We start from the raw sequence: 27528 nt of genomic DNA on the forward strand, positions 1-27528 counted from the left end.
GCAGGTTTTTTTTTTCAAACAAGATTTTTTTATTTAGATTTATATTAATGCAAGAACAATGGCTGCCATTATAGCATGCTAACTTTCCAGGAATAGAAAGCCTCCAGTTTCTGTTAGCTTGGATTCGCCATCGATGATTGTCACTGGTAGGCGGGTTTATGAACTGTCCACAGCCCTCCTCTGAGACAGACGGGTTAGAAAAAAATGGTACCATATTACCATGAGCATTAGTGAGGACCAATTATATGAAGATGGGTTGAAAATGGCCAAAGTCGTCCTTTCAGATCGAGCTGAGAAAAGATCTGTCCAGAGGGGCTTTTTTGTTGATCGTGGAGCAATTTCAAAACCCAAACAAAAACATCCATTCATATCGTCGGCCATTCAATCACGCTCAGGCTTGCTCCCTTGAATGTGGAGCCAAAGGAATCATATCAGAGCAGCGGACGGCCAAGCACATTGGTGAGCTTCCCTCCCTTCAGGATATACGTCTACATGCCTGTATACGAGAAGCGGTGCGTAGCCAAGGCTGAGCGGATCAGTGGACACTCACCACCCCAGCCCCAACCTGTTCACACCAGTCAGGCGAGGCAAGCGATGGCAGTTTCCACCTGTCAACCATCAGGCTGTTGAATGACATGGTGACAGGGCGCCAAAGCCCTTTCACCATGTGAGTGTTGGCAACATAGACCATCACACAGGCACTATCACTTTATGTATATGACTATGATATCTGCTGCTGCTATAGTTCTCTTACTTGTACAAGAGACTGTGATATTCTGCCTCTGTTTTTGGGTAAACACCCTATGAATATTTTATATTGTTTTCCTGTTATCTGACTTTTCCTGTGTTTCTTTCTCAATTTTTATGACTATATTTTGTAACTGCAAATCGTTGGGAGCTCGTACAGAAAATGTTTTCCCGTACTCTTTTACACACCTGTAACTTGTGATGTAAAAATAAACCTTAAGTTGAAGTTTGCCCCCCAACTGAACTTCCCCTGCTCAAACTAGTTTCCATAACGACGGCCGGCACCCCAGCCATGATGGGCCACGACCACAAAGCTCTGATTTCCCCCCATTTCTCCTCTATCATTACGTTATTCACCAGCAAGCACCGTGCAGCAAAATACTAAATATGAAGGACGTGATGGATGTTGCCATGAAGGTTGTTGCCTGGGAGAACTGCAACCATCAGCTACCAACCTGACGTTAATGGGCTGCCAGCAAGTTCCCAGTGCCAACTCACACCACAGAAGCAGCAATAGACATCAGCAGATGTGAAATTGGATTTCATGTGATCTTTCTGCACGAGTGATTTTAGCCCTCTCTCTTTCTCTTTTTTTTACTGAACTCCAGTAATACCTGCTTGGATAATTTCTTAAATTGTCTCTGTGCAATGTGCAATATATTTAATCTGTGGTGTTGTATTCATTGACAAATAAACACTGTGATAACTGAGAAACCATCTTCTTTATTTCATAATATTTAATTTGAACGGCGTCGGCATATATCGGGTAGCGCGGCCGTAAGATACTGTACCATTTGGACTCTGGATGTGCAGATGAACATGAATGGATGGTAGTTTTGCATTGCCTAAGTGTGTGTTTACATTTTGTCTGCCAGCATTAATATCTTCAGACCAAAACCCCGGTTTCCCTGCGCACGGGTGCTCCATCGAGCTGTTTTTCCTTTTTTATTTGGCGATGGGTTCCCAGATTGTTTGAAACCAAACTTTAAACTTTTTTAAACTTTAAACTTTAAATGAAACATCACTGCAATCACGCTTGCTCAGAAATATGGTGGAAACTGGCAGATATTGTCAATTAAAGCTCCCCATCATAAAGCCAGGGCAAACTTTGGTTCAAACTTGCCTTAGTTCTTGCTCCAAAACCATCCTTTAGGCTACTTCAGGCTACCCACCTTCTCTTCCAGAGAGAGACATGGTAATTACTCTTCTGCCCCCCAAACTGACTTGCCTGTCTGTCATTTGTCTCCATCTGTAATAGCCTTCGATGGCACGAGAACCTCTCCTGTGAACTTAAATCAAGCTTTTCAGAGAACTGTCAACAAAGTCAGTCAGTCAGAGAATAAAGGAAGGAGATGTGAAGCAGAAAGAAATATGAAAAACAGGGGAGAAGTACCAAAGAAAATCCAAGGAGAGAAAGATGCTATCCAAGAACAGAGAACATGTTGCTAACATCTATTACTTTCTCTCAAAGACAGGCATCTAATGCTTGTTGTGATGTGTCTCATTACACTACAGAATATCCCTGCTCTCTCTTTTTTATCTTCCTTCCACTGACATTGCCTTTTGACTACAAAAAAATAATAAACTTTCTTTTGCACCTGTTTTATGTGGCAGATTATAAGATCATCTTTTTAGCAGCAGGCTGTGGCAACACGATAGGGTGGATCAGTCTAGTCTGAATGGAAGTGGCCACTATCACAACCCTACTAATAAAGGCTCTTGACAGGACAGTACTGGACAGTAAAAAAAAAAAAAAACATTTAAATCACATAAGATGTTATACAGTAATCCATAATCAACCAATGGAAAAGAAAATAACCAACTATGGAGTTTGTTTAAGGATTGGTGAGGGTGGCATGGCAATGTCCTTTGCTGAAATTATACCACTACTAATGTCACAGAAATCTAAGGTTTACAAGTTTTAACAAATTATAATGGGTGATGCTCTTATGAAGGCTTTTTCTAATGTAATTTTTGCCAAATAAACAAGTGCAAATTTACTGAAAGTGCAGCAGATTTTTTGCTACCTTACTAAATCCATACCACATGTCCAATTATGAAGATTATTATTTGCATTTCAAAAACCCCATATGAAAATATGAAAAAGAGTGAGGAGCGTTGAAGAAAAAGACATACTCCGCAGTTTTCATCAGTTAAGCGGCATTTCAGATAACATACAGTAAAGGAAAACAGAGGGAGAGAAGTGTGTCAGTGTCCTCTTTAATTGAGAGAAGTGCTATTTTCAGCCACACTGTACACTGCAAAATCATGAGCATCAATTCTACTTTGTGACGCTCAATTGTGATCCTCGGGTCCAGTTAACACTCAGTATATTACAGTGTAGATCATAACAAGGGAAAGCAGGGAAGACATGGATTAGAGTAAAAATAGAGAAAGACGATGAAAGAAAAAGAAGGCTTATAACAGAGTGGGATGGAGAGGGGGAGAGAGAGCATGAGAGAGTATAGCGGGAAACAAGGGAGAGAGAAACGGTGCCAGATGCTTCCCCGTCATTGTGACGTTGTGCCTCTCTGTGTGCGTTGCAGAAGGGACGTTCCATTGAATCGCAGCATATTGACATGCTTCTGACAAGTAGGCTAACCGTGGATCCAATCTCACCACATCTCTGTTTACTCATGGGATTAAATTAAAGAACACAACACATCCAATTTCATACCTGGCTTCCTCCACCACACTTCACAGTATGACGGTTACTCACCGACATGATGCCTGCTCACACTCTCTCTCTCTGTGTGTGTGTGTGTGTGTGTGTGTGTGTGTGTGTGTGTGTGTGTGTGTGTGTGTGTGTGTGTGTGTGTGTGTGTGTGTGTGTGTGTGTGTGTGTGTGTGTGTGTGTGTGTGTGTGTGTGTGTGTGTGTGTGTGTGTGTGTGTATGTGTGTGTGTGTGTGTGTGTGTGTGTGTGTGTGTGTGTGTGTGTGTGTGTGTGTGTGTGTGTGTCTGTGTGTGTGTGTGTGTGTGTGTGTGTCTCCCTCTCCCTCGCAGATGCTATGCTGCTGTTATGCTGTGTAGTAAACACAGCATTGTGGCAAGGAGGAACGCCATATACCAGATTCACACGCAATGGAAATTAATTTGGTTATGGGATTAGGTTGGAGAAAGTCATTCCCGCTTCCCCCATGCTTGAAGAACAAGCTATTTCTCAGCAGCGCTGTCAAGGACAGATTAGTCGATTTTGTCGTAGATTTCAACGCGTTAAGGTGCACTGAACAGCGGTGTGGCTGTGCTGCAGGGATTAAAGATGACGACAGGCTGAATGAAACTGTGGATTAGACCAGACCACTCGGAACAACCTTTTGCCCCGATAACTCCATTCTTTCTTTCTAGAAGCAATGGTTTGAAGAGTGTTCCAATATAAAGCACTAAGCCTAGAAGTGTCTAAAACCCCCTTAGCTGTTCTAAACTCAGAGTAAACCTAGCACATATACCTTTCATAAATAAACGCACAGCAACAACAAATGCTATAATTTATTGAACACATAAACATTCTTCGGCCAAGCAATGTAGTTCTTCAGCTTCATTTAGCAGAATGGTTGCCAGGCAACACACAGACGCAGCAACGCACAGATGCAGGCGAAAGCATGCTTAAAGATTGGGGCGATTGTTAACATTTATCTGAGTATTCTCAGCACACCCACCAGGTCTGTAAACAGCAAATGGACCATACTGTATATAGTCTGTTTAACAGATCCAGCTCTGTTTCTTGACTTTAACAGCTCTTCAACTTCTCTCTCATTCATTTCAGCGTGTTTCTTTTTATCTTCCTCTCTATCCTATCCATTTGTCATCCATGCTTAGCCTACTCAGTGAATCATTTTACAATGGCTTTGAGCACGGCCCAACCAATCATAATCAAGGACGAGAACTATCTTTTTCAAGAGATATCCAACACACAAAAATCTGATTGATATTGAAGAGCTACAAAATATGGTCCTTTAAAATAAAGGAATTATAGGTTAATCAAGTTCTAATCAAGACTTTTGGAAGTAAAATCAGGTGGTGAATCAAATATGGCCAGTCCGTTGTTACAAATGTGTTGAATATAATACCAGCTGTATTGTGGTGGCATGTGAGATGTACAGTAGCATATGGTATGTGGAGAGCCCTTCAGAAAATATCTATATATAATCCAAACTGGGACCTATTAAGAGCAATGCTGCCATATTGCAGGTGTTGAAAGAAGCAAGGCGATCAAATATATCTGAGAGGTCTTGCATCACCGACTCAATAATCCTCATTCCCCGAAGATGCGATAGAGAAAGAACTCAGGTGTGCCAGACAGCGCCCATCCAACCCTCATTAAGAGCTGATCCGCCTTTTATTAAAAGATTTATCAAGGGATTTCTCTGGAGCTCGGCAGCATGAGAACTGACTCATATGGGTCTTTGTAAGAGACCTGAGGAACCTTCTGGGTATGCCACCAATTATGCCTCCCACCAGACAGTGGTGGGTTGGACGACAAAAGAGGAGATATAGTGACAGGCACATGTTAGCTGAGACGCCTACAGGTGTGACTTCTGCAACCTTTTTGTGACAGCCTGGCAACGATAATGATTATAGTGTACTGTACATATAATTTCACAAATTCTATTCAAGACTAACTGTGTGACACTCCATAACTCAAAAAGGGCGCTCAGTGGAGCAACAATCTCCACCCGGAGGCACGCCCCAATAATAATACTTATTATTATTAAATAATAATATATTAAAAATGTGTCGCTCTCCCTCCCTCTGTCTCTCTGTGTCCGGTGTGTGTGAGTGTTATGTTGTCATGTTAGACTGTTGTTGTTAATCAGATGGGCTTTAACTGTGCACGCATGCACATGTGCGCATGTTACTGGTCTCTCTTGTCTAAGCGATCTTTAAAACATTTGACAGTGTTTCACCACATGAATGTTGGTGTAACAAAGAGATTGCCCCCAAAATACCAAAAGAACCCCAAAATACCCTAAATAAACCAAATTACCTAACACAACGCAAAACAATCACAAAATACCCCAAAAAGCCCAATGCAACCGTTGCTATATAGCTACATAGCTTATTAAACAGTATGTAATGTTAATTACATAATGTTTTTAGGCTGTTTGGTAAAGCGACTTTGGGTACTAAGAAAAGCACTATATAAGTCTGAAATATTAAAATAATAAATATTTCTAAATAAATAAAAATAAATATAAAGTTTCTTGAAGTGTTCGGTTTTGTAACTTTAATGAATATGGACCTTTTAGTTCCATTTTACAGTGCAAGAGTTCAGACCTTTGTGTGCATAAGACCTCTCAAGAAATCACATTTCACATACTGTATACCAAAGGGTTCAAATAAAAAGAAACAAATCTCTGTGTTGTCTTTTGATGCCACTCACCAAACATGTTGCCAATATGTCCATTCCTTGTCAAAGGCCGCAGCTCGTTCTTGCCCCAGGCATAGAGCTTGTAGTTGTCCCAGGCAAACTTCATCATCTGCAACACAAACAGAGGGCAGACACACCGGTCATCAAGGCTGATAGCAAAACAACCTGCCTCCGGACCTAGACATAATTAAACCAGAGTGGCCCTGGGCAATGTCAGTGATGGTTTATTGATCAAGACTGGATTAAGGACGAGCATGCAATTATCACACATAAACCACATTGCGAAACAATGGGATTGACACTTCTCCCTGCAGCTAGCCCCTGCTAAATTAAAGTTTTGAATGATGTCACAGGATGAAACGGAAGATAAATAGATTATGAAGCATCTGAGGAAGGAAAAGCATTCTGAAATCGATTCCCTCCACCTCTCCCTGATGTGAGATGGATAAAGTGAAGAGAGAAGAATAGTGTTTGCCGCAGTAAAAGGGAGAGCGACATGGGGGAAATTATGAATGAGAAAAAAAGGGAATTTTATCATTTCAGCTAGAAGGGACATAATTGATCAATGCATCACTGCCTTGAGCAACACACACTTATAATTAGCTTAGTTGAATATGGGGGAAGTTGGTTGATATTAATCAAATAAATGAGTGAATTCCACACAAATGTCACAGAAAAAATGTCATTCAATCCAATGCTTGCCAATGTTTGTTTTCACTGTTGTAGGGTGATGTGGTTATGCAATATAATACAGTATTACTTCATATACCCATTCATTTCATAAAGGGCATACTGTACATCTTATGAAGGCTTAATGCTCACTGATGCTTGGTTTGTAACAAAACAACTGGAGTTGCATCACAAATGTCAGTGGTCTACCTGAAAGCTGGTATAAAACAGTTGCTGAGTGTGGTTTGTATGTTTTGTTATGAAAATATCAAAATAGGGGCGCAGATGGCCTAGTCCCTAGTGGTTAAGGTGCATATCACATATACGCTCTAATGCTGCGAGTCACGGGTTCGATTCCCGAGCCCGACGGCCTTTGCTGCGTGTCACTCCCTGTCTCTCTCTCCCTGTTTCTTGTCACTCTTCACTGTAATATACAATAAAGGCCGAAAAGAAAAACATAAAATAAATGAATCAAGAACAATATACACATCAATAATAATTACGTTAATGTATACAACTCTCCCTTAGCTGTTTGTTTATTTGAGCAAAATAAGCTTGTATCAATTATACAACACAGTTGGCCTTCAATTTAGATTTTCCAAAGTACTATGAAGTACTATGGATGAACCATCCCGATGCAGTCCAACCTGTCATGGGATAAACTGACATGGAGGAAATGATTTAGTTTAGCTCTGTACTGTTAGCTGTGGAGTTTTACAATGTCATTTCTGTAATCGATACTGTATGAGACTCCCAGGGGTTCAGAGGAGTCTGGGACTCTTAGCCAACATACAGTACATAACATTATACCTCTGACAAGGCTGTAGCAGAATATCCTCTGGAATAAAACACACCTGAAACATCTACAGTACATGTACTGTGCAGTACAGGCTTTTTTCACTCTAAAACAAACCCACATTCTCTATACCAGACGGATGACACTGGCTGTGATCCCAAAAGCCTTGCAGGTGAGCATAAATAGAGGTCAGAAAACTGAAAGCTGTATAATAAGGGAACACTATTGAGTGAGTTAATCCTATGATTTGTCATAGCCCCAACCTACACTAAAGAGGCAATGGAAAAAGATGTAGATGTTGTTCCTGCGCATTTCATGTCTGTGAGTAATCCATGGTTGCGGTCAATTATAAAAATAATTGTAATTATTCGGTTTTCAATTACTTAATTCCTAGCAATTGGCAATTCTATCACTCAAATACTTAAAGGAAAATAACAAATGTATGGGTTGAAAGTAACCAATAAGGCTTTTTCATATTTTCTTCATGCAGATTTTTTAATTTCCAGTGTGCCATCAAATCAGAATTTCAAAAGCTTCTCTTTCAATTCCCACTTACAAATAATTGGTGGCAATTTATGCAGGAGTGCTCACAGACAGAGAGAGGAAAAATAAGCACAAAGCATGAGTATGGGGAATAGCAGCAAGGATATTGATGTTGCGAATACTTTCATGAGGTAATCGTTCTCTCAAGGTAGTGTTGAAAGAACAGAAATGGCCACAGTGTCAGTATGGATGAAGCCTGAGCTTACATCAGACAATATTGGAGCGCAATGTTCTTTTCTCACAGAATGAACACCTTCTGATTTCAAACGTCTCAAGTTTAATTTGAAACTCTATCCATTCCTTGCCTGAGCTATAGTGTAGCGTACTTGGGCTCTCTAGGGACTTGAAAAGAAACAGACCAAAAGTATTAAGTATTTAGAAGGAATGAAGGGCATTGTGTAACACAAACTATCATATAGCATGGATATAAAACATGCCAGAACAGCGATAGTTTATTACCAGCATCAAATAAAGCGAGGAAAACTAGAAAACAAAGGCAGATGGTATGCACAGACAGCATGGCTATTAGGCATAGAAAATGGATAATGGCAGTATGAATCACAATGGCATAACTCTAACCTTCCAGATGCTATCTCTTAAGCTTTCAGAAGATTTTGGCTATTTAGATATTCACGCCTTTCAGCTTAGAAAATCACTGCACAACAAATTCTGTTTTACTGCATGCAAATCAAATGCCTTCCAGCTGTAACCAAAGTCAAGCCCACATCCCTGACCAGTAGTATGCACGTCAGCTCTCCACTAATGGCTCAATAGCTTCACGCTGGGATAATTTTCCATGAAAACATGATCTATTTGTGGTCAGTGGTGTAAAGTAACTAAGTACATGTACGCAAGTAATGTATTTAAGTACAGTTTTTTGTTATTTTTAAAATTTTCTGTACTTTTACTCCACTTCAATTATTTGAAAATTTAATACGTTAATAGTTACTTTGCATATATAAATTATTATACTATAAAACACACATTAACCACTTCAGCCCTATTTTATACATTGGCTATTTGAAAATAGACGATCTACAAGCTCACAAGGCGTCGCATCGCAACGCGCTGTGAGTTTGTACATCTGCTATTTTCAAACATTTTTGTACTTTTACTTTTGCTACTTTAAGTATATTTTGATGTCAAATACTTTTGTACTTTTACTCAAGTAACATTTTGAACACAGGCCTTTTATTGTAACAGAGTATTTTTATATTGTGGAATTGCTACTTTTATGTGAAAAAGTAGCAAAAAGAAAAGTAAAAAATGTGAGTATTTTTTCCACCACTGTTTGTGGTACTGTCTTCACAGCCTACAGTGTATTATGTGTGCTCAGTGCGAGGGTCAAAGTGTGGGAGGGCCGAGGTCGCACAGCTCCTGGATCGCCGGCATAACAACCCCATCATCATCCCGACATGCAAACATAACACACTACAGCACTGATCAATGACCACAGGCTACAGGTAAGCCCTGAAGCCCTCCACGGCAGCCTTTTAAAAAGGCCAAACGCATGAAGCGTATCCGGGGACACATCAAGCAGACACACAGGTTCCAGTGTGATCAGACATGTACCACTCGTTGCTTCACTAATTGGCTGGTTGTTGGGCAAACAGATCAATAGTACATCACAGCAGGTGATTTAGAATTAATCAGGAACTGACCAGGGATACAACCCGCCAATCCCAAGGCAAAGCCTGAGGTCAAAAGTCATGCCAAGCCATGGTCTATCTATGTGGTGTGTAGCATGACAACACCCACTTAAGAAACCGTGACAGGAGCATCTGCAAGAGTGATTATGTTGCACACCATTAAATCCAATAAGACACACATGGGCAACTGGCGGCCCGGCGGCCACATGCGGCCCCCACATTCACTTAATGCGGCCCACAGGTTAATATCAGAATACTGATATATTATTGATTTCAGCTGTTACAATTCCAAACATGCAAACATGACCCGCATTAATTACTTCAGTCTATATTAGTAGCTCAATGACTAGTGTTAAAATTCTATTGTCTTTTTTTATCTCCAATGTATTTGTGTTTAAGTTCATAAATTTAACATAAGTATAACTAAATGCATTTGAAATTAAATAAGAATGTTACTTTTCAGGATTCCAATTAAAAAATTGCACAAAAAAAATCAGGATTTCAATTCAAAAATAGAAAAAATAGCAGATCTACAAGCCCAAAACGCGTCGCACTGCGACAAACATGGTATGTCTGACGACTGTACTGTATGACGGCTAACGGAAAGCATGGGTGCAAGCTTTTCAACATCGCATCGGCTCAAAATAACATACTGGACAAAATAAAGACCGGTCGTTGAAACGTTGGTCTGTCTCACAAAAAGAGCAGTGATAAAAAAGCCTATTGATCAGCAGGGGATTCGATGAGACACTTAAATACGCCCATAAGAGATGAGCAGGACAGAGTATCATTATCTCAGTGCTGGTCCATCTTATTCCCTAAACACCCGACATGGTCTCAAATCCAGGCTTTCGGGGAAAACTACAAAATGGTGTAATACGGAGAGAACATGGAGGGTGACAAAAAAAAGTGCTTGGTCACTTCCGTTATTGAAAGCTTACAATCCTTAAGCTAAATCACTAAGCTTTGATTTTTATTATTTTTCACTGACCAAATGAAACAGGGTTTGGATTAAAATCAATCAAGCCTTTATGTTTTTAGATGGTACATCAACGGACCTTGCATCTATTGGATGGATGTGTTTGTGTTCAAAACAGTATTAAATAACTGTCAACTTTGCTGTTGTAATCAACATTTTTAAATGACTCAATCATTTGTGCGTCATTTTTGTCTTTATTTGTCCTTAATGCTGCTGTTGCTTCTTTGAGAATATAAATCACAGGCTACATTGGTTATACTTACATATTGTATTTTATTGACGTTTCTTTTCCCTGTACCGTATTACGTTGCTCTATAGCTCTTTCTCAATAGACATATCGGCTGGTGTTGTTGCCAACCCCCCACACACACACACACACACAAGAATTAAAGGGCAGTTTTTCCATAATTCAAAGTAGAATTAGAGGAGAGCTTGTTGAGGTCTATTTTTAATGGTTTAAATGTATGCTGCAGAGGCTAACATCCATCCACTGCAGAATGATTATGGAGATGAGCCAATCATAATCAAGCCGTCTCCCAGCCCATTGTACAAAACAAAACCCAAACCAAGAAGCAATGATACAGGACAAAGGAAGCAGGGCATTATGGGTTATGGCCTCAAGAAGTGATCTAAAATGGTCCAAATGGAGACAAATTATAGGTCTTGGCACTTACAGAATGGAATTATAGGTCTCTTTATGAAAGCAACGCTGTTCAGCTACTCTAATATACACTACAGGCTGTATGTTGCTGTACACCACAGTCTAAACATAATCCGATTTGGAGATGTAAAAATATCACTTACACGGATTTACTGAAAATATCTCCACTGGAATATGAAAAGAAACAGATTACATCCACACTAAACAGGAAAGCAGTTGATCATTTGAGGCAAAATAGCGGACTTGAAAAGTGAACAACAGCAACACTGAGCTTCATGTACAAAGACCTCCGGAGTAGATCACTAAGCTGGTTCATAGTAAACATGCTATCACAAGCTGGGCTAGGACCCAGTGGCCTTTCCCCTGGACAACTACTCTAATTACAGCATATATCCCACTTACTGCACAGTAAGGCTCCTTGTTCTCTGGTTGTATGACTTGAGACATGCTGTATGTAGTATAAAGGAAGGAGGTTCTGCGCCCTTGGATCAATGCATGTTTCTTTAATAAAAAGCTAAGCTTTCAGGAAAAAAAAAGAAAATGAACAAAAGAAAAGATTGCATTGTCTGTGGGAGAGTGAAAATTGACACAGCCGTACCAGTCTGCATAGAGTGAATATGCGGAGTGTGATAAAAGGCCACAGTATTCCTCTCGTACCCCATTTCCATCAACACTAGGTTTTGTAGATCCAGAAAGTACCGATGGGGGAAAAGCAGGGCTGTTCGCAGGCTCAGCTGTTGCTGAAGCAATGCACGGGTTGATAAAAAAGAAGAAGAAATAATTTGAAAAATCATTGAGGTCTCATCTTTATCTGACCTTGTGCTTTGTTGTCACTGCTGCAGTTAGGAAGTACTGAGACGCACTTTTCTAATTCAGTTGCCGGCTTTGATGGCACTGCACTTAAAGTAAAAGGACCGTACCGGCGTCAATACACATTATTTATTCACAGCTTCTGCCAAATGTTGTACATATTTGTAGACTTTGTGTTTGTTTACATTTTGTCCAAAGCTATTAAAAATATTGCCGACCTTCCCTGAAGACTTGAGTCAATGTTGAATTTAATCAATCTTGTCTAGATTCAGCTAGACTTTTCAAATCAATCTGTGCTTTAAAATGCATTAAAATTCAACCACAACTTTGACAAAAAATGTATGAATAGTCATGCAGGCACAGCTATATTTTCACAGCATGGCTCTGTAGGGGGCTAGCCGTCTATAAGAGGGTCTGTCAGTCTGTGCATGTGCATGTGCGCTGATGGCACAATCAGAGAAATAGATGCAGAAAGAGAACAAAAGGCTCAGAGGACAGAAACACCAGAAGCTGCAGACCTTCAGAGACAGACAGCCAGACAAACGGTGGCGGAGCACAGGGTGTATCAATAGCATGGGGCCGTACGGGAACGTAGACAGTCAAACGGTCAGACTAGTTAAGAAGTAGTGCAGAGGTTGCACAGGGACGCCGACAGTCACACATATCCTTATTTAACCCATTAAGGCCAGGAACGCATCTGTGTGTCATTTTTAGATTTCTTTCGCTATTCAAAAATAGCAGATCTACAAGCTCATAGCGTGTGTGCCGCGCTATGAGCTTGTAGATCTGTTTTTTTTTTTTTTATCGTGAAAATATGTGAAAATCTTTGAAAATGTATATATTTTAAAGCAAACATTTGTAACTCAAATCCTTGCTTCTAGGGATTCTGGGGCGGGGGGGGGGGTCGCTTAAAGCGAAAAAATGTCGCTTTAAAAAATATATAGATTTTTTTATATAGATTTTTCTAAAAATAGCAGATCCGCAAGCTCATAGCGCGGCACTCGGTGCCGGGCTATGAGCTTGTAGATCTGCTATTTTTGAATAGCCAAAGTAGAAAATAATGGCTTAAAGTGGTTGCACAGATGCGTTCCCGGTCTTAATAGGTTAAAGAAAGGCCGATAAAAATAATGAATAAAACAAACTCATCTAATGATGTACACAACTGACAGCCTACAACATACATAAAAGTCCAATGTGAGGAATATGGTCATACATCCACTCTTTCTACAAGCACAGCAATCTCCACAGCTGCACGGAGCAGCTGTTTAATAGCCAGTTGCTTTAATTACACCGAACGATGTCCTAAACAGACAATGTTTACGTCCTATACAATGGCAATGCCCTATATGTGAGTTGCACTCTTGTATTAATTTGCAGAAAACATCTTTGCTACAGTATCCTTCTCAACATCATTAACCCATTAAGACCTGGAACTGTGTCATTTTTAGATTTGAGCAAAAAAAGCATTATTTTACACTTTGGGCTATTCAAAAATAGCCGATATACAAGCTCATAGCGCTGCACCGAGTGCCGCGCTATGAGCTTGTAGATCTGCTATTTTTGAAAAATCGTGAAAATGTGCGCAAATCTTCTGAATATATATATTTTTAAAGCTAACATTTTTAACTCAAATCTTTGCTTCTGGGGGGTCCCTGGAACAAAATGTTTTGATGGGGGTCCGCGGCCAAATACTGTACATATAATATTGGGTCCTTGACATGAAAAAGATTGAGCACCACTGATATAGAAACATACGTTTTTCAGAAAACTGTTGAGATTTAGGAGACATGTAGAATCGGCTTCAGGTCTCAATGGGTTAATTCAGTCACTGATGTATGCTTGCCTCTCTAAAATTGAGAAGCTGAAGGTGTTTGAGTGATATACACTGTACACGTGCCCGGTGCATATCACTTCATCTGCTTTACATTAGCTATGTGCTTCCCGTCTCATTTTGTGAAATCCCACCCTCTCAGTGGAGCACTGTCTCAGTGTCTCTCTTCCAGAGTTATCAATAGAACCCAGTCTGAACCACAATGACTACGGCACAATACCTCGAATACAAAACCACAATACCCCCCTTTCACCAAAACACCCTGGACCATTTCACACCACATAAGGAGAAGTCGAATAGAAATATTCCCATCCAGAGTCTGCACCTCAATCTGCTTCAGGGCAACTTCCTTCCCCCTCCACACCTTGCAATGCAATTGTTATGTTTGGTGCCACTGGGTGAGTCGCCGTTTAATCTGAGGAGGCTAGCGTGGATCGTGTGTAATGAATCACCCCAGCACCTCAGCATGGCAGCCCTGAGACACCACTGCGTTAACGAGGTGCTGTGTCATCACCTGAAGCCGAGGGGACCTTTGGCAGAGAAAACACAGAATCAGCTACCCTAAAGTCTTTCTTTCCCCTTCTCGCCTGAACCTCCCACCTTAGCTCTCTCACACCCACACCTCTTACTCCTACATTACCTCCAGTGCCAAACCTGCAGAACGGAACCATTCCCTGCCTGTTAAAAACACATTTTATGGCGAGCGGCGGTGGAATCTTGCAGGTCCCGCAAGGCCACTGCTGCGGTCTCATCCTGAGTCAGCACCACACACTGCTGTCGATTACAAGCAAGCCCCCCAAAAACAAGGGCCACGATGACAGAAAAAGTAGAGGCCACAAGCGTACGAGCTACAGATCATTCATGCATGGAAATAATAGCTGCCCGGAATCAATCTCAAACACGATTTTAATCATTAAGTATTAAAGAGGCTATTATGTTGGAGTCAGGAAGGGGAAAACAGGATCGTGCAGACATGATTGATCAAATTAATTTCCTAATAGTTTTAAATGGCGACCTTTTTGAAATATGGGCCCGTGGCTTGTGATTTGGAGAGCATAGCTCACTGTCAAATGTGGTCAATAGTACAACAAGAAAGCAATTCAAAATCCCCATCCCTGCTACACAACATTAATGTTGCAATTACTGTATATACACTTTGAAATAAAAAAAAAGCTTACATGGTAATAATTACAGTACCAGTAATTGGGAGTCAGCAAACCTTGATATTCAGACATAATACTATCACCCAGCTGCTAATTGGGCTGTGCATAATTTGTGCTAAATACTACTGGTTTAGACACCAGATTTTGAGCTATAGCCTTGGGACTAATTGTATTGTCTTTCTAAGTTCTTAGTGAATCATTATGATTTGGTGTAATAGTGTGATTCTGGCCCTGCTGTAAATAATATTGGTATTTGTCTGTTTAAATTTAAATATCTAAATTAGCCTAACTAAATTAGGTATCTTTTTCATACTGTACATTCATAACTTCCTCACTTATCAACGGGGTATATAACAATCTAGCCTACAGTGTGTCTAATTTAGAGCCTACAGTAATTAGACAAGTCATGCTGGATTTATATACTCATCATGGCCCATAGAAAAAATATAAATCAATAGTAAATAAGTGCCGTCTTCCATAGATTCTGCACGTCTTGCTGGAAGACCTGAAGACACTTATTGCCTTGACGGATACCGACAGTGGGCTGTCAGTGGGTTGAACGTTAGATGATGTGCAGTGACAGACTGGCAGTTGAATAAAATCATGTGGCTAATAAACTGCTTTTGTAATTCAAAGAAGTAAACTCCAGATAAAGTTATATGTGGCAATATTTTCACGATTTCCAAATCTAGTGTGATGACCACACAAACACTGATCCGTTCCGAATGGTCGCAGCTTGTTTGGTACGCTATGCAGTATACAACACGCATCTATGAGTAACAAAACTGGTAATAATAATGTTTATGCATGAATTAACGTGAATTTGAATTAATTTTAAAAGATGAAAAGGGCAACGTCAGTTAAAAGCAGCTTGTAACTTTCCTCTTCTACCCTGGATTTGAACCCGGTTTCCTGCACAAGTGCTGACATTTTTAGCTAATAGAGCCTGCCTGCCTGCTCAGGGGATACATTGGATCTTGACCGTATCAGATCCTGTGTCTAGGTGAGACATGACCTTTGACACGATCTAAATGTCTCAATAGAAATAGAAAAGCAGGGAGACGAAATACATCCACCCTAATTGTATAAGTTATATTTCATTAACATACTCTACCATACAGATTAGACAAAATGACATGTTATTCATTAAAAACAAAGTTACACACTGTAGTGCTGCTTTAATGAGCATCTACACAGAACGTTCGTAAATGAACTGATATCAGAGCGCTATACAAAAGAGCTTTCTGAAATCAGAGCAGATTCTCAGAACATATTTCCGAACCCGATTTAAGATTCCACTGATCACTGGTGTCTATTCAAGAGAGCTGGCCATTTTTGTTGTTAATGTTTGCGCTGGTCATGTTGCTTTTGGATCATATTAGTTTATTAGTTTAGTTGTTAATGTTAGTTTAATCACCCGTGATTACATGTGTGGTCCTCCATCCTTTGTCTGAACTGACACCAGCTTAATTGATTAGCAAGGAGATTTCTGTATTTTTGACGGTATTAAAAATCATACCTAGATTTCTAAATACAACATTACACTGTAACACATTGATACCGCCCAAGCCTAAACTAAATACAAACACTTTTTTTATTTGTTTTACTTTGGTATGAGTGTGTGCGCTTGCCTAGTTATTTGTTAATTCTGTATTTCTTAATAACAGATCTTTCCCGAATGCCTCATTAGTAGCAATGTGTGTGTGGCCTGTGCCAAGCACTCTCTCGAGTCTGCCAAGGCTGAGACTTGCAGCATCCCATGAAAGATTCATGCCAGGAGATATAGCCATGAGGAGCCTATTAAAATGTCTGGAGTCAGGTCCCGTGTTGTTGTTCAGGAGGCAGACCTCAAGTACTCAGGCGTGTAAATGGCCCCTATAGACCCCACTGACAACCAATGAGGACAGAGTGAGAGGCATGACACAGGAGTCCCTGACCCAGCGTTTGCTGTAACAACAATATTTAAAGCAATAACAGTCTGAATCACTTTCAGTGGCAAGTAAATTAAATGTTGAGAAGATTCTGATATATACTGAGTCTATATATATATATATATATATATATATATATATATATATATATATATATATATATATATATATATATATATATATATATATATATATATAAATAAATAAATAAATAAGTGTGTGTGTGTGTGTGTGTGTGTGTGTGTGTGTGTGTGTGTGTGTGTGTGTGTGTGTGTGTGTGTGTGTGTGTGTGTGTGTGTGTGTGTGTGTGTGTGTGTGTGTGTGTGTGTGTGTGTGTGTGTGTGTAGTATATGATTTGTTTTTCTTTTCTTTTCCCATTTCCCACATTGGGAAGACCTTCTTAAAACTACCCATACTACTAAATATTCCTCTGTGCGGTGTGACCCTAATGGATTATCTCATCATTGATCAGGGTGGCCATGTGTGGCACTGACCCCCACTGGTAGGTCCAACTGTGAGATACACTGTGTCTCTCTCTTCCAGTCATACAGTCATCAGATGGAGCACAGACGACCCAGCAGGACGGTGGCTTGGATTGGCTTTTTGTCCATCAGATATACCCTCAATATGGCCATCTGGCCCAGTGGGTACCGGCAGGTGGGAAGACCATCAACCTCTAATGGGTGTGGAGAAGGACAAGAAGGAATCTGTGCATTCAAGGGGTTCCGAGGCCCTGATGTTATTGTTGGGTATGCCACTGGGTTAGCACAGCAAGCTACTGCACTGAACGATTCTGCACTGTGCAACCAGGCAGAGTCAAAGCTTTGGTCACAGTCAAATCTTGAGTGTAAAAATGTACCTGTAATGGTCCGGTTAAATTAACACTTCTGATTGGGCTGTATACATATACAATTCTACTCTTATTCTAAATAAATAAATATGTGAATGATTGTGGCATGGGTTCAGAGCAGAAACTAACTAATTTCCAAGTTTAGTATTTTCAGTAAATACTACTGGAAATGAAGAAAAAATATATTGCCATATTCATACATTCATACATAAATTAGTTCTGGAAAGGAGCCGAGTCATTTATGAGAATGGGGTTGTTGAGTGCAGCATTGTAAACAGAGAGAGGTTGGTCTGTACAAGAACACAAAAGGCTCCACTCAAATAGTCTTCTCTCTTTTCAATCTCCCTGGATCACCGAACCAGCTCAATGAAGACATCCCACAAGAAATGTCGACACATGCTGTAGGAGTCGTGAGTCAAGTAAGTGGTCTCTCAAGTTACTGGAAACACCAATCTAAGCAACATACCCCCTAACAACAACCTCAACCCCTCTTTCCTCTCTCACAGTGTTAATTACAATCTGAAAGCGTAAAAATCAATTTTCACACTTTCAGAGTTAAATTAACAGTTTGGATTTGACTGTGTTCTCACTCGTGTTGGCTAGCTAATGAAATAGCAGGCACTGCGCCCCAAAAAAGACGTGCTTGTGAAAATAAAATACAAACTATTAGCGTGCACCATAGCTTTTATTATTATAAAGATTGAAGCAGGGGCACAGGAAAAGGTAGTGGAAAAAAGCACACAGGAATGAGTGGAAAGTAATTTGTGTGCAAGAAATTGCCAATTTGACCGGGCTGCCGGGGGACTGGGCTCCTCTCTACAATCCATGCAGTGCATTGTTTGGATAATGGCAGGGACAGATCCAAAATTCACATTGCCTCCCTCACAGAAACGACAACACACGTGTTTCACCGTAAATCGGCAGGCGTTTTTCTTATTTAGCACAAATAACAGTAAAAAGAGTTTTAGAGTGTAAAAAGAAGTGTAAAAAAAGTGTTTAAAAAAAAGCAGATACGTTTTTAGGCCAAATACATGGGAGACGAAAGGGGGCACCGTTAATGGATTTCTCCGAAAGAATCACGGTAAGACGAGCTGAGAAGGGTTTCTATAAAAAGCACTTTCATTCCAAAGAAAAGGAAGTGCACATCTAGTGACCTGTTTTCTAACGTGTCACCTGTCTGCTTTCGTGTCGGTTTGATTTCTCCTCGGATCTACACACTGGCGAAGAAACTCTCCATTTTATTGTTATATTACTGAAATTGGCCTGTTTTGTCACACTGCTCGCAGATGGCAGACAGCTCAGAAGGCAAAGTGACCGGTATACCAGTCCCAACCACTGGCATACTGTAGGTGACACATGATCTGTGTAAACATGATTTGTGTGTAAAGCTCAATGTAGAGTACCCAATACTACTGCTCTGAGAGAGATCAGGATGACTTTAATTGTATTGTCATTATACTTGAATTGTTTCATGGTACATACACGTTAAATCCTCACTGTTCATTTGACGTTGAGATTGTAAAAATGAACCCAATTGTCGAAATAAACACAGAGCTTAATTAAAACCAAGCATTTTGCTGTGTATTACACATGCAGAGTCAAATTCTGATTTGATAACTAAAAAAAAAAGTGTACAAATAGACCTGTAAGGACACTCCTTTATACACTCTCAATCCTCACCCTGAAGCCCCCTTCATCTCTCCTCCCAGCCTCCTAGATAACAGCTATTACACAGCTGGAGTTTTGGATGGAGCTCTCTAATGGTGATTTTCCCTGTGTGGTACATGGCCACCTTGGATACAGTACTAAGAGACTGCAAGTGTGAGTAGTATACACCCAGTAGTGTGAGTGCAAGCCTTTAGACATTAAACACTGTCACATATTACACTACAATACAGTACATAGACATACCTTCTACTATATATAGCTGTGTGCCATTTTGACTGACTTTGGCTCTGGCATTCTAAAGATGCTACTGTGCTACTATACTTTAGACCAGAATGAAAAGAAAGATAGAATGACTTCAATGTGAAATTCTCTATTTGTATCTTTTAAAGTGAGATTGATTCTTTTAGGTATAGTTCCAAAACTATTGAGTTAATCTAAACAAGTAATACTATACTTGTTTCTACCTTCATGTGAAATTTAAAAAAGATAAAGAAAAGCAAAACAATTCTCTGTGGCGTTCGTCACATTCCTATAAAAGTATATCTCTCCACCTTATTTATTACCTTATTATACCTGTAACCTAGCAACGGCCGCCGGCTGTCAGAAATAACGTGACCTTACCAGCATCAGTTTGCCAGTGGGCGAAAATTAATTAGAACGACTTTGACAAATCTGTTGGCCTTGAACTAATTAGTTTTAATTACATTTTTGATGACAATGAAACTAAAGCTGATGACCAGCCTAAACCCAGACCAAATAAATAAATAAAATGGGATCTTTCATTGTGGAATAAATATTCATAATAAGCATAGAACGAATACCATCATTTTGTCACTGCCGGGCATCTCCATCTTTCATCTTTTTATTTATTTTAATAAATACCCTATTTTATTCTTTAGTTGTATGACAGTGTCACGCAAATGCGACACGTTGTGAGCTTGTAGATCAGCTATTTTAACTCATGTATGGCATATGAATTATTAACGGTGTGTAAGTTATATCTTTGGTTAAAATGAAAAGTTTATTGTTAAATGTTTGTTCAGTAACAGGTGTCATTTTCAGGTACGTTACCACTTCTGTCCAATCAGGAGGGAGAACCCCATCTCAACAATTTGTTTCATCACATCCAATTTCACTTGTTTATCCTGTATTCTGCATTAGTTCTCTCTCCTGATTGGATGAAATTGATATCCTCACCTGAAAATGTATTTTCTGTTACTGTAAATACTTGTTGTGTAGAACTTAAATCATTAAAACATATGAATCAAAATGTATTTTACTTGTATGAACACGGTGTGGCTTGATAACCAGGATAACCAAGAAATGCTCAGTGAGGCACATTCATTAATAATGCTTATAATGACAGCGCTATCCTCTCCCAACGTTTACTGTGCAACACAGGCCTTCAGTTAGATGCTTTGAAACACGTTTCCTCTTCCTGTCTCAAGTGCCAAGACAGGCCTTTGATCTTAAAGGTGTCCTGAGCATATCAGCCCAGCCACTGCTTTAATCTCTAAATACGTGATTCCACCACATTCAAAAAAGGAAAGGAATACTTTTGAGATTTCAATGTTTTTACATGGGAACTGGCATTGAACGCAGTTTCCAAATTCAGTAAAAAACGTTTTTATTTTGCTTGTACTCCTAATAGATAAAAAGCAAAGCGAGGAGGGGGGAGAATACACTGCAGTTTGTCTTTTCTGAGGAAGTGTTCAACAGTAGTCAGGGAACAAAATATTCAATTCAGTTCAGTATATTCAACAACAACAACAGCAAAACATCATGCCTGGCTGTATTTATGCTAATCATAAAACCTGTACTTTATAAAGGGGATAAAACCCCAGAGCTGTGCCTACTGTTAGGTTGCACGAGCAGGAAACAGCCCTCGTAAATTCTAATTTAATAACTGGGCTTGCAGACGCCACATGTAAAGATAAGCAGAATAACCTCTTGGAGGAACAACGCTTTAATTTATTATCAATTTCAGACAGCAGTAATTTAAAGCCACCGTGCACAATGTGTTTTTCGCTGAGTTATGAACATGGGTTGTAAGAAATGTTATAGATTCCTTTCCTTTGACTTTCTGAGGTGGCGGAACACATCAGTCAACCTTGCTGGAGCAGTGTGACAGTCCAATCCTCTCACCTTAATTAAATCTCAGTCAGAAATAGAGCCAATTTCACTGCACAGACAATAAACCCTCTATTTCCTCATCCTTCACAAACACACATGCAGCAGAAACATGCATCCTATTACATGCGTGCATGCAACACACACAAGCACGCGGACACATCCCAACAACACAGGGTCTAACTAATACATTCAACAGCATGGCTTCCATGAGGATCTTGGATGTTGACAGTCTACTCTATGACATACATGGGCAACTGGCGGCCCGACGGCCACATGTGGCCCCCACCTTCACTTAATGCGGCCCACAGGTTAATATCAGAATACTGATATATTATTGATTTCAGCTGTTACAATTCCAAACATGTAAACATGACCCGCATTAATTACTTCAGTCTATATTAGTAGCTTAATGACTAGTATTGAAATTCTATTGTCTTTTTATGTCCAATGTATTTGAATTTAAGTTCATAAATCTAACATAAGTATAACTAAATGCATTTGAAATTACATAAAAATGTTACTTTTCAGGATTCCAATAAAAAAAATGCAAAAACAAATCAGGATTTCAATTTAAAAAAAAAATGCCGATCTACAAGCCCAAAACGTGCGACACGTTTTGTGCTTGTAGATCTGCTATTTTTGGGCTTGTAGATCTACTTTTGTGTGACATAGAATGGCGAAGTACGGCATTAATTTACGAAAAAAAGTTAAAATATGGAGATAAGAAGTGTCTGCCCGACAGTATATGCAATGTGTCCCTCTAGAGTGAGTGTGGTAATATAGTGGCCCTCTTTATCATCAAAGTTGCCCACCCCTGGTCTATGATAAAACACTATGATGTCAGTATATGACGTTAGTCAACTCCATATTTGGGTAAAGATTCAGCCCAAGCTGAGCTCCATTCAGTAAAAATGAAAGTGAAAAATTGGAAAAAGAAAGGGGAAACAATCACAATATGTGAAAAAAACAAACAGGAATTGACTTCATAGCCCTACTGGCTGCGTGTACACAAGAAATGTGGTGCCGATCGGTCCAGCGGTTTATGAGATTAGCCCCGGACTGACACACAGACCCTCTTTTAGATGGCTTGGCCCTAGGAGCCACACTGTACAAATATCATGCAAACTGCAAAACAATGGGTCGCCTAATCTTTTGAGAGGACCATGCTGTATGTGAATACACCAACAGTTCTCTGCGGAACACCAGTCAGTGATGTGCAGCCTGTTTCTCTGCTACTGGATTTTGTAAAGAGGTCCCCGAGCAGACATCAACAGGCTATAGTGATGGGTGATCAAGGAAAGGCATTATTATGCCTATAATACAAGAGATAGACTTTGGAATCAAAGACCCTTGCCAACCCTGGCATACCACCACAGTAATCTCAGTCCTATCCAGCGGAGGCCGTTCACAATGGCTTCTGACTGCACCATGTCAAATTCTCTTTCAGGGATACTGAAAGCCAATTCATTTGAGCAAAAAAAGTCTTTTGAAATTGCTGAAATTGCACACAACACTGAATAAAGCTGTAGAGCCCTGAATATAATGTGTAGCTTAGTTGTGGAAAAGGTCTATTCCATCCATCCATAATAGACATAACGCCAAAATAAGTAATGCATCAGACGAACCTGTCAGCAGAATAAGTGGGAATGGAACTGAAATGGAAAGCACTGCACAAAATAGTCTCTCTTCTGCTTGAAAATAATAATATCATATTGGCTATAAGCTCACAACGATTTCAAAACATCTGCAGGAGAAAGAGATCTCTTTACTCTGTATTTCCTTCTGAAAGAGTGAAATTGCAAAAATGCCGTAAAAAATGTATCACGTGTACCAGGTAAGGACATTAAAACCCGCATTTGAAAGGCTTCCCAGGGAGTATTGATCAACTGAGGTCTGCAGGATCTCTGAAACATGAGGCTGGAGGAAAAAAATCTTTGGTTGGGCAATTTGGGGGGGGGGGGGGGGGGCTACATGTGGTCCAATCCACAGATGAAAATGGGAAATGGCCTTGGGCTCATTCAGCCATGCATCTGAGATGCAAGCTAAAGAACATGGTATTTGTCTGATAGAAAACCTAATGCGTTAAGTAATCGATCCACTTCCAAGGATTGGCAGCAGTACAGTATGTGAGCTAGGCACTAACTAATCTCTCAAGAACAGATTCTGCTCTCCGCTTGAATCTGTCGCGAGGGTCCGTCATAACGTGTACGCACTGACCTACAAGTGGGCATGCCTTCAGATCAGGAAACAGGCCGCGCTTTACCCAATCAAATGTAGTGGGCGGGATTTACTGTCTGTGCTCTGCTTCCCACTAAAAACAAAACCGAAACTCATTTAACAATAGCGTCCTCGGAGCAGACAACCACGGAAAGATATTCACATTTTAACTTGCTCTTTCATCATAGAAACAAGTGGGCTTATAACCAAAACGATCCATGTTCTCTGGGAGAAGTGGTGTTAGTGTTCCGTGTAGAAATATTGTTAGTGCGTGGGAATGAAAACATAGTCGCACCACCGGAAGTGAAAGGCTGAAGGCAGACCAAAACTGCTTTGTGTGTGTGTGTGTGTGTGTGTGCGTGCGTGCGTGCGTGCGTGCGTGCGTGCGTTGAATCTTATGCTTACTTTATACTCCGCGCGTGTGTCGCACACCAGCTACTTTTGGTGTGGGCGACACCAGCGCACAACTAAGCCTGAATCAGGCTTCACACAGCTTTGCATTTCCATTCTAAAGTATTACTGGCACCTCTTGTGGAGATATATAGGCTATACACGTAAACAGGATTGAATCCCTCTGAGCTAAGGGTAGCCAGTTCAGTTGCAGACAAGTTCCATTACAGGCTTCAAAAATTACAGAGAGCACAGCCACAAGGTGACCCCATAAACTAAACACAGCTTTTGAGACATAGGATTACAACTACCCTGTACACTCTCACTCCTCCTCCTTAAAACTCCATCATCTCTCCTCCCAGCCTTCTAGAGATAACAGCTATTACACAGCCGGAGTAGGGTTCAGATGGGGCTACTGTATCTAATGGCACTTTTCTATTGCATTATGCTCAACTACACTCACCTTTCTGGGGGATTTTCCATACTATTCTGTCTCACCTTCGTCAGGGTAGACTATTAGGCGGACATACAGTATGAATATTCAAAGTTATATCCCCAAAAGTGAACAACTATACAACTCATACAATCTATATGAATAAAATCTGTACTTTTTATGCTTAACAGAGAATTGGCTGCACCAAAATTCCCCTTTAGATCTGTTAAATGTATGTGGCTACCATTATGTACAGAAAAGGCCGAACTGATAGAATACATTGGTCTTAAATTAACTTTCACCACAAATGTCGTTCAATGTGATTGGTATAGACCACCATTCCTGATATATTACATCATCATTTTTTTTTACCTAGCCGTGTTGCCACAACGACAGCAAGAAAATATAATTTGATCAAATCTTTAACTGAACTAGAAAAATGGCTCTCAGCAGAGTAGGTGCATACCTACGGCAACACTATGATCTTCAAGACATGTCATTTACCCCCGAGATAATGATTATTACAGTAAATAATTTTGCCCTTGATTGTGGTCTTGTCCTTTTACCTAAGTTAATCTCTCCTTTCAGGGCAGTATACTTGAAAATCTACCCTTCCCTCTGATCTTGACCTTTTTGGACAGAAAAGTTAATCATCACTTTGGCAGCCAAGTTTTGTCCATCTTTGACATGTTTGACATCTCATCTTTGTGAGGTCCACAGCCAAATCTCTTGGTTAAGCAGAGGTCAGCAACAGTGTCAGTTCTACCTGCCTTGCCACTTTAGCTGCACTGATTGGTTATAACGCCAAGTAGCCCCACAGAAAGGTATGGCTTTAGCTTGCATACAGGAAGATACGGCTTTAGCTTGCATTGATTGTTCAGCTACCATGTGAACCCTTGGGGGTATACAGCAGCTGCCTGCTACACATATGTATTTATTACATACCCAGCCTTTATTTGACCTGGGCATAGGAGTGATAAAAGCATCAAGAGAGTGATAGTCATGTGCGGATTGGAGAGTTGCCTAAGTCCTAGGGCTTATAAGGCAGCTGACTAATGACAACCTAAAAATAAATGAATACATCAGTAACTCAGGTTTGTCCCTGGCATGCATTTTACTGTAAAAGCCTCACTACTTCTTTAGGACTGGGAAATGCTGGTAGCTGAAAATATATCCAAACCCATATTTAGAAAGAAAGAAATATTGATTGTGTAGGTTAACTGAATAATCAAGAAGCATTTTTTTCTTCTTACACTATATATCAACGAATCAACACGAAAAGATCCTCCTATAATTTTAATGTCTGTCTGTCTGTCTGTCTGAACATAATTTTTCTCCACAATGGTTTCAGAAATTGATCTGAACTTGCACACGGGCAATGATCATTATTGATCATTCACTTCTCCCAAATTCAAGCTGTTTACTGTATAAGCGGCACCATTACTGCGCATGTGTGGCCACCATAGACTGTAAAAAAAATGTTGACAAAGTTACACCCGTAGACTCTACAGACCGTAAATGAAGCCTATTTTTGTCTCCGCCAGGCCGACAGGCATGGCGAGAGAGTATGTTTTGCACCCTGTCCGTCCGTCCGTGTCCGTCCGTCCGTCCGTGTGTCCGTCTGTGAACAGCTAATCAATCACGGACCCCGACCTGCCTCACGGCTGGAGAGAAAAACTTCTCAACGCGTGGACCTGCACTGTGTGTGTGTGTGTGCGTGTTGTAACTGTCACAGCTAAGCAGACATCGACTCATAGGAACACACACCTTGCCCATACATAACTGTGCACACCCCTGGGTAATGGGGTCCGCGAAGCATTCGCTGGGGGTCCGTGACGTTATGCAGCAGAGCATCGGGTCTGCGGACCCCGAAGCATTCGCTGGGGGGCACCTGAATGGTGCTAATAGTTGCTACTACTTTGTTTATGGATGTTCAACAATACAAATGCAATGCATGTACACAGCGCATAACCCAAAGTCTGCAAATACTTTGAGTGTGCACATCCCTGGGTATGGACTAGTTCTAATAGATTTTTTATAATCTAATAAATCGATTAGTCTGATTAACACTTAGCCCTGTAATATACTTTGTTGTATAATGATGGTGTACAAAAATAGTGAAAATGGCAGATCTACAAGCTCACAACCCGTTGCATCACAACATTTTGTAAGCTTGTAGATCTGCTATTTGCACCTTCTTTCTTTTTTCTTTTTCTCTTTCATTAATCGTACTCAAGGCAAAAGATTGATCGTGAAATTGACTTGAAGTCATATCGCCATGCACTACTACTGTACCTGCTGAACATTGGAACACCCCGCTGGGTTGCCTTGGGAACAAGTCCTCCTACTCTCTCACTGGGTGGTGGTTGTAGTCATGACACTGTCTCGCTGAGATACAACCTCTGTTCATGGAGCCAAATGACAACCAAGTCACAAATAATAACTGGAAAATTGTTATTCCCGTGATGTGTGACAAAATGTGGGGGTATGTGGTACACCGAATGTGTTTATGCTGTAAACTCCGCCATATCCATTTCTGTCTCAAGACTCCAGCACACTAAGCTTGAAATGCAACGCAAAAACTTCTGTCTGGAAAAACAAAAACAAACCCAAAAAAAACTACACATGGCTATGTACTAGATGCAATATGGTGCAAAGTATTACAATTATACTTGATCTCACACATAAT

At 40.3% G+C, this 27528-nt stretch overlaps 1 protein-coding gene across 2 annotated transcripts in view; it reads right to left on the reverse strand.

Moving 5' to 3' along the window:
- LOC311038358 (mannosyl-oligosaccharide 1,2-alpha-mannosidase IA) overlaps positions 1 to 27528 on the reverse strand; it is a 225185-nt gene that overhangs the window by 105304 nt on the left and 92353 nt on the right. For both annotated transcript variants that reach the window (XM_084047836.1, XM_084047837.1), the window contains exon 2: positions 6129 to 6225. In XM_084047836.1, coding sequence (XP_083903962.1) covers positions 6129 to 6225 — 97 coding nt within the window. The remainder of the gene's footprint in view (positions 1 to 6128; positions 6226 to 27528) is intronic.

This window comes from Gymnoscopelus microlampas (assembly GCF_963454915.1).
Source record: "Gymnoscopelus microlampas genome assembly, chromosome: 3".
Taxonomy (NCBI): Eukaryota; Metazoa; Chordata; class Actinopteri; order Myctophiformes; family Myctophidae; genus Gymnoscopelus; species Gymnoscopelus microlampas.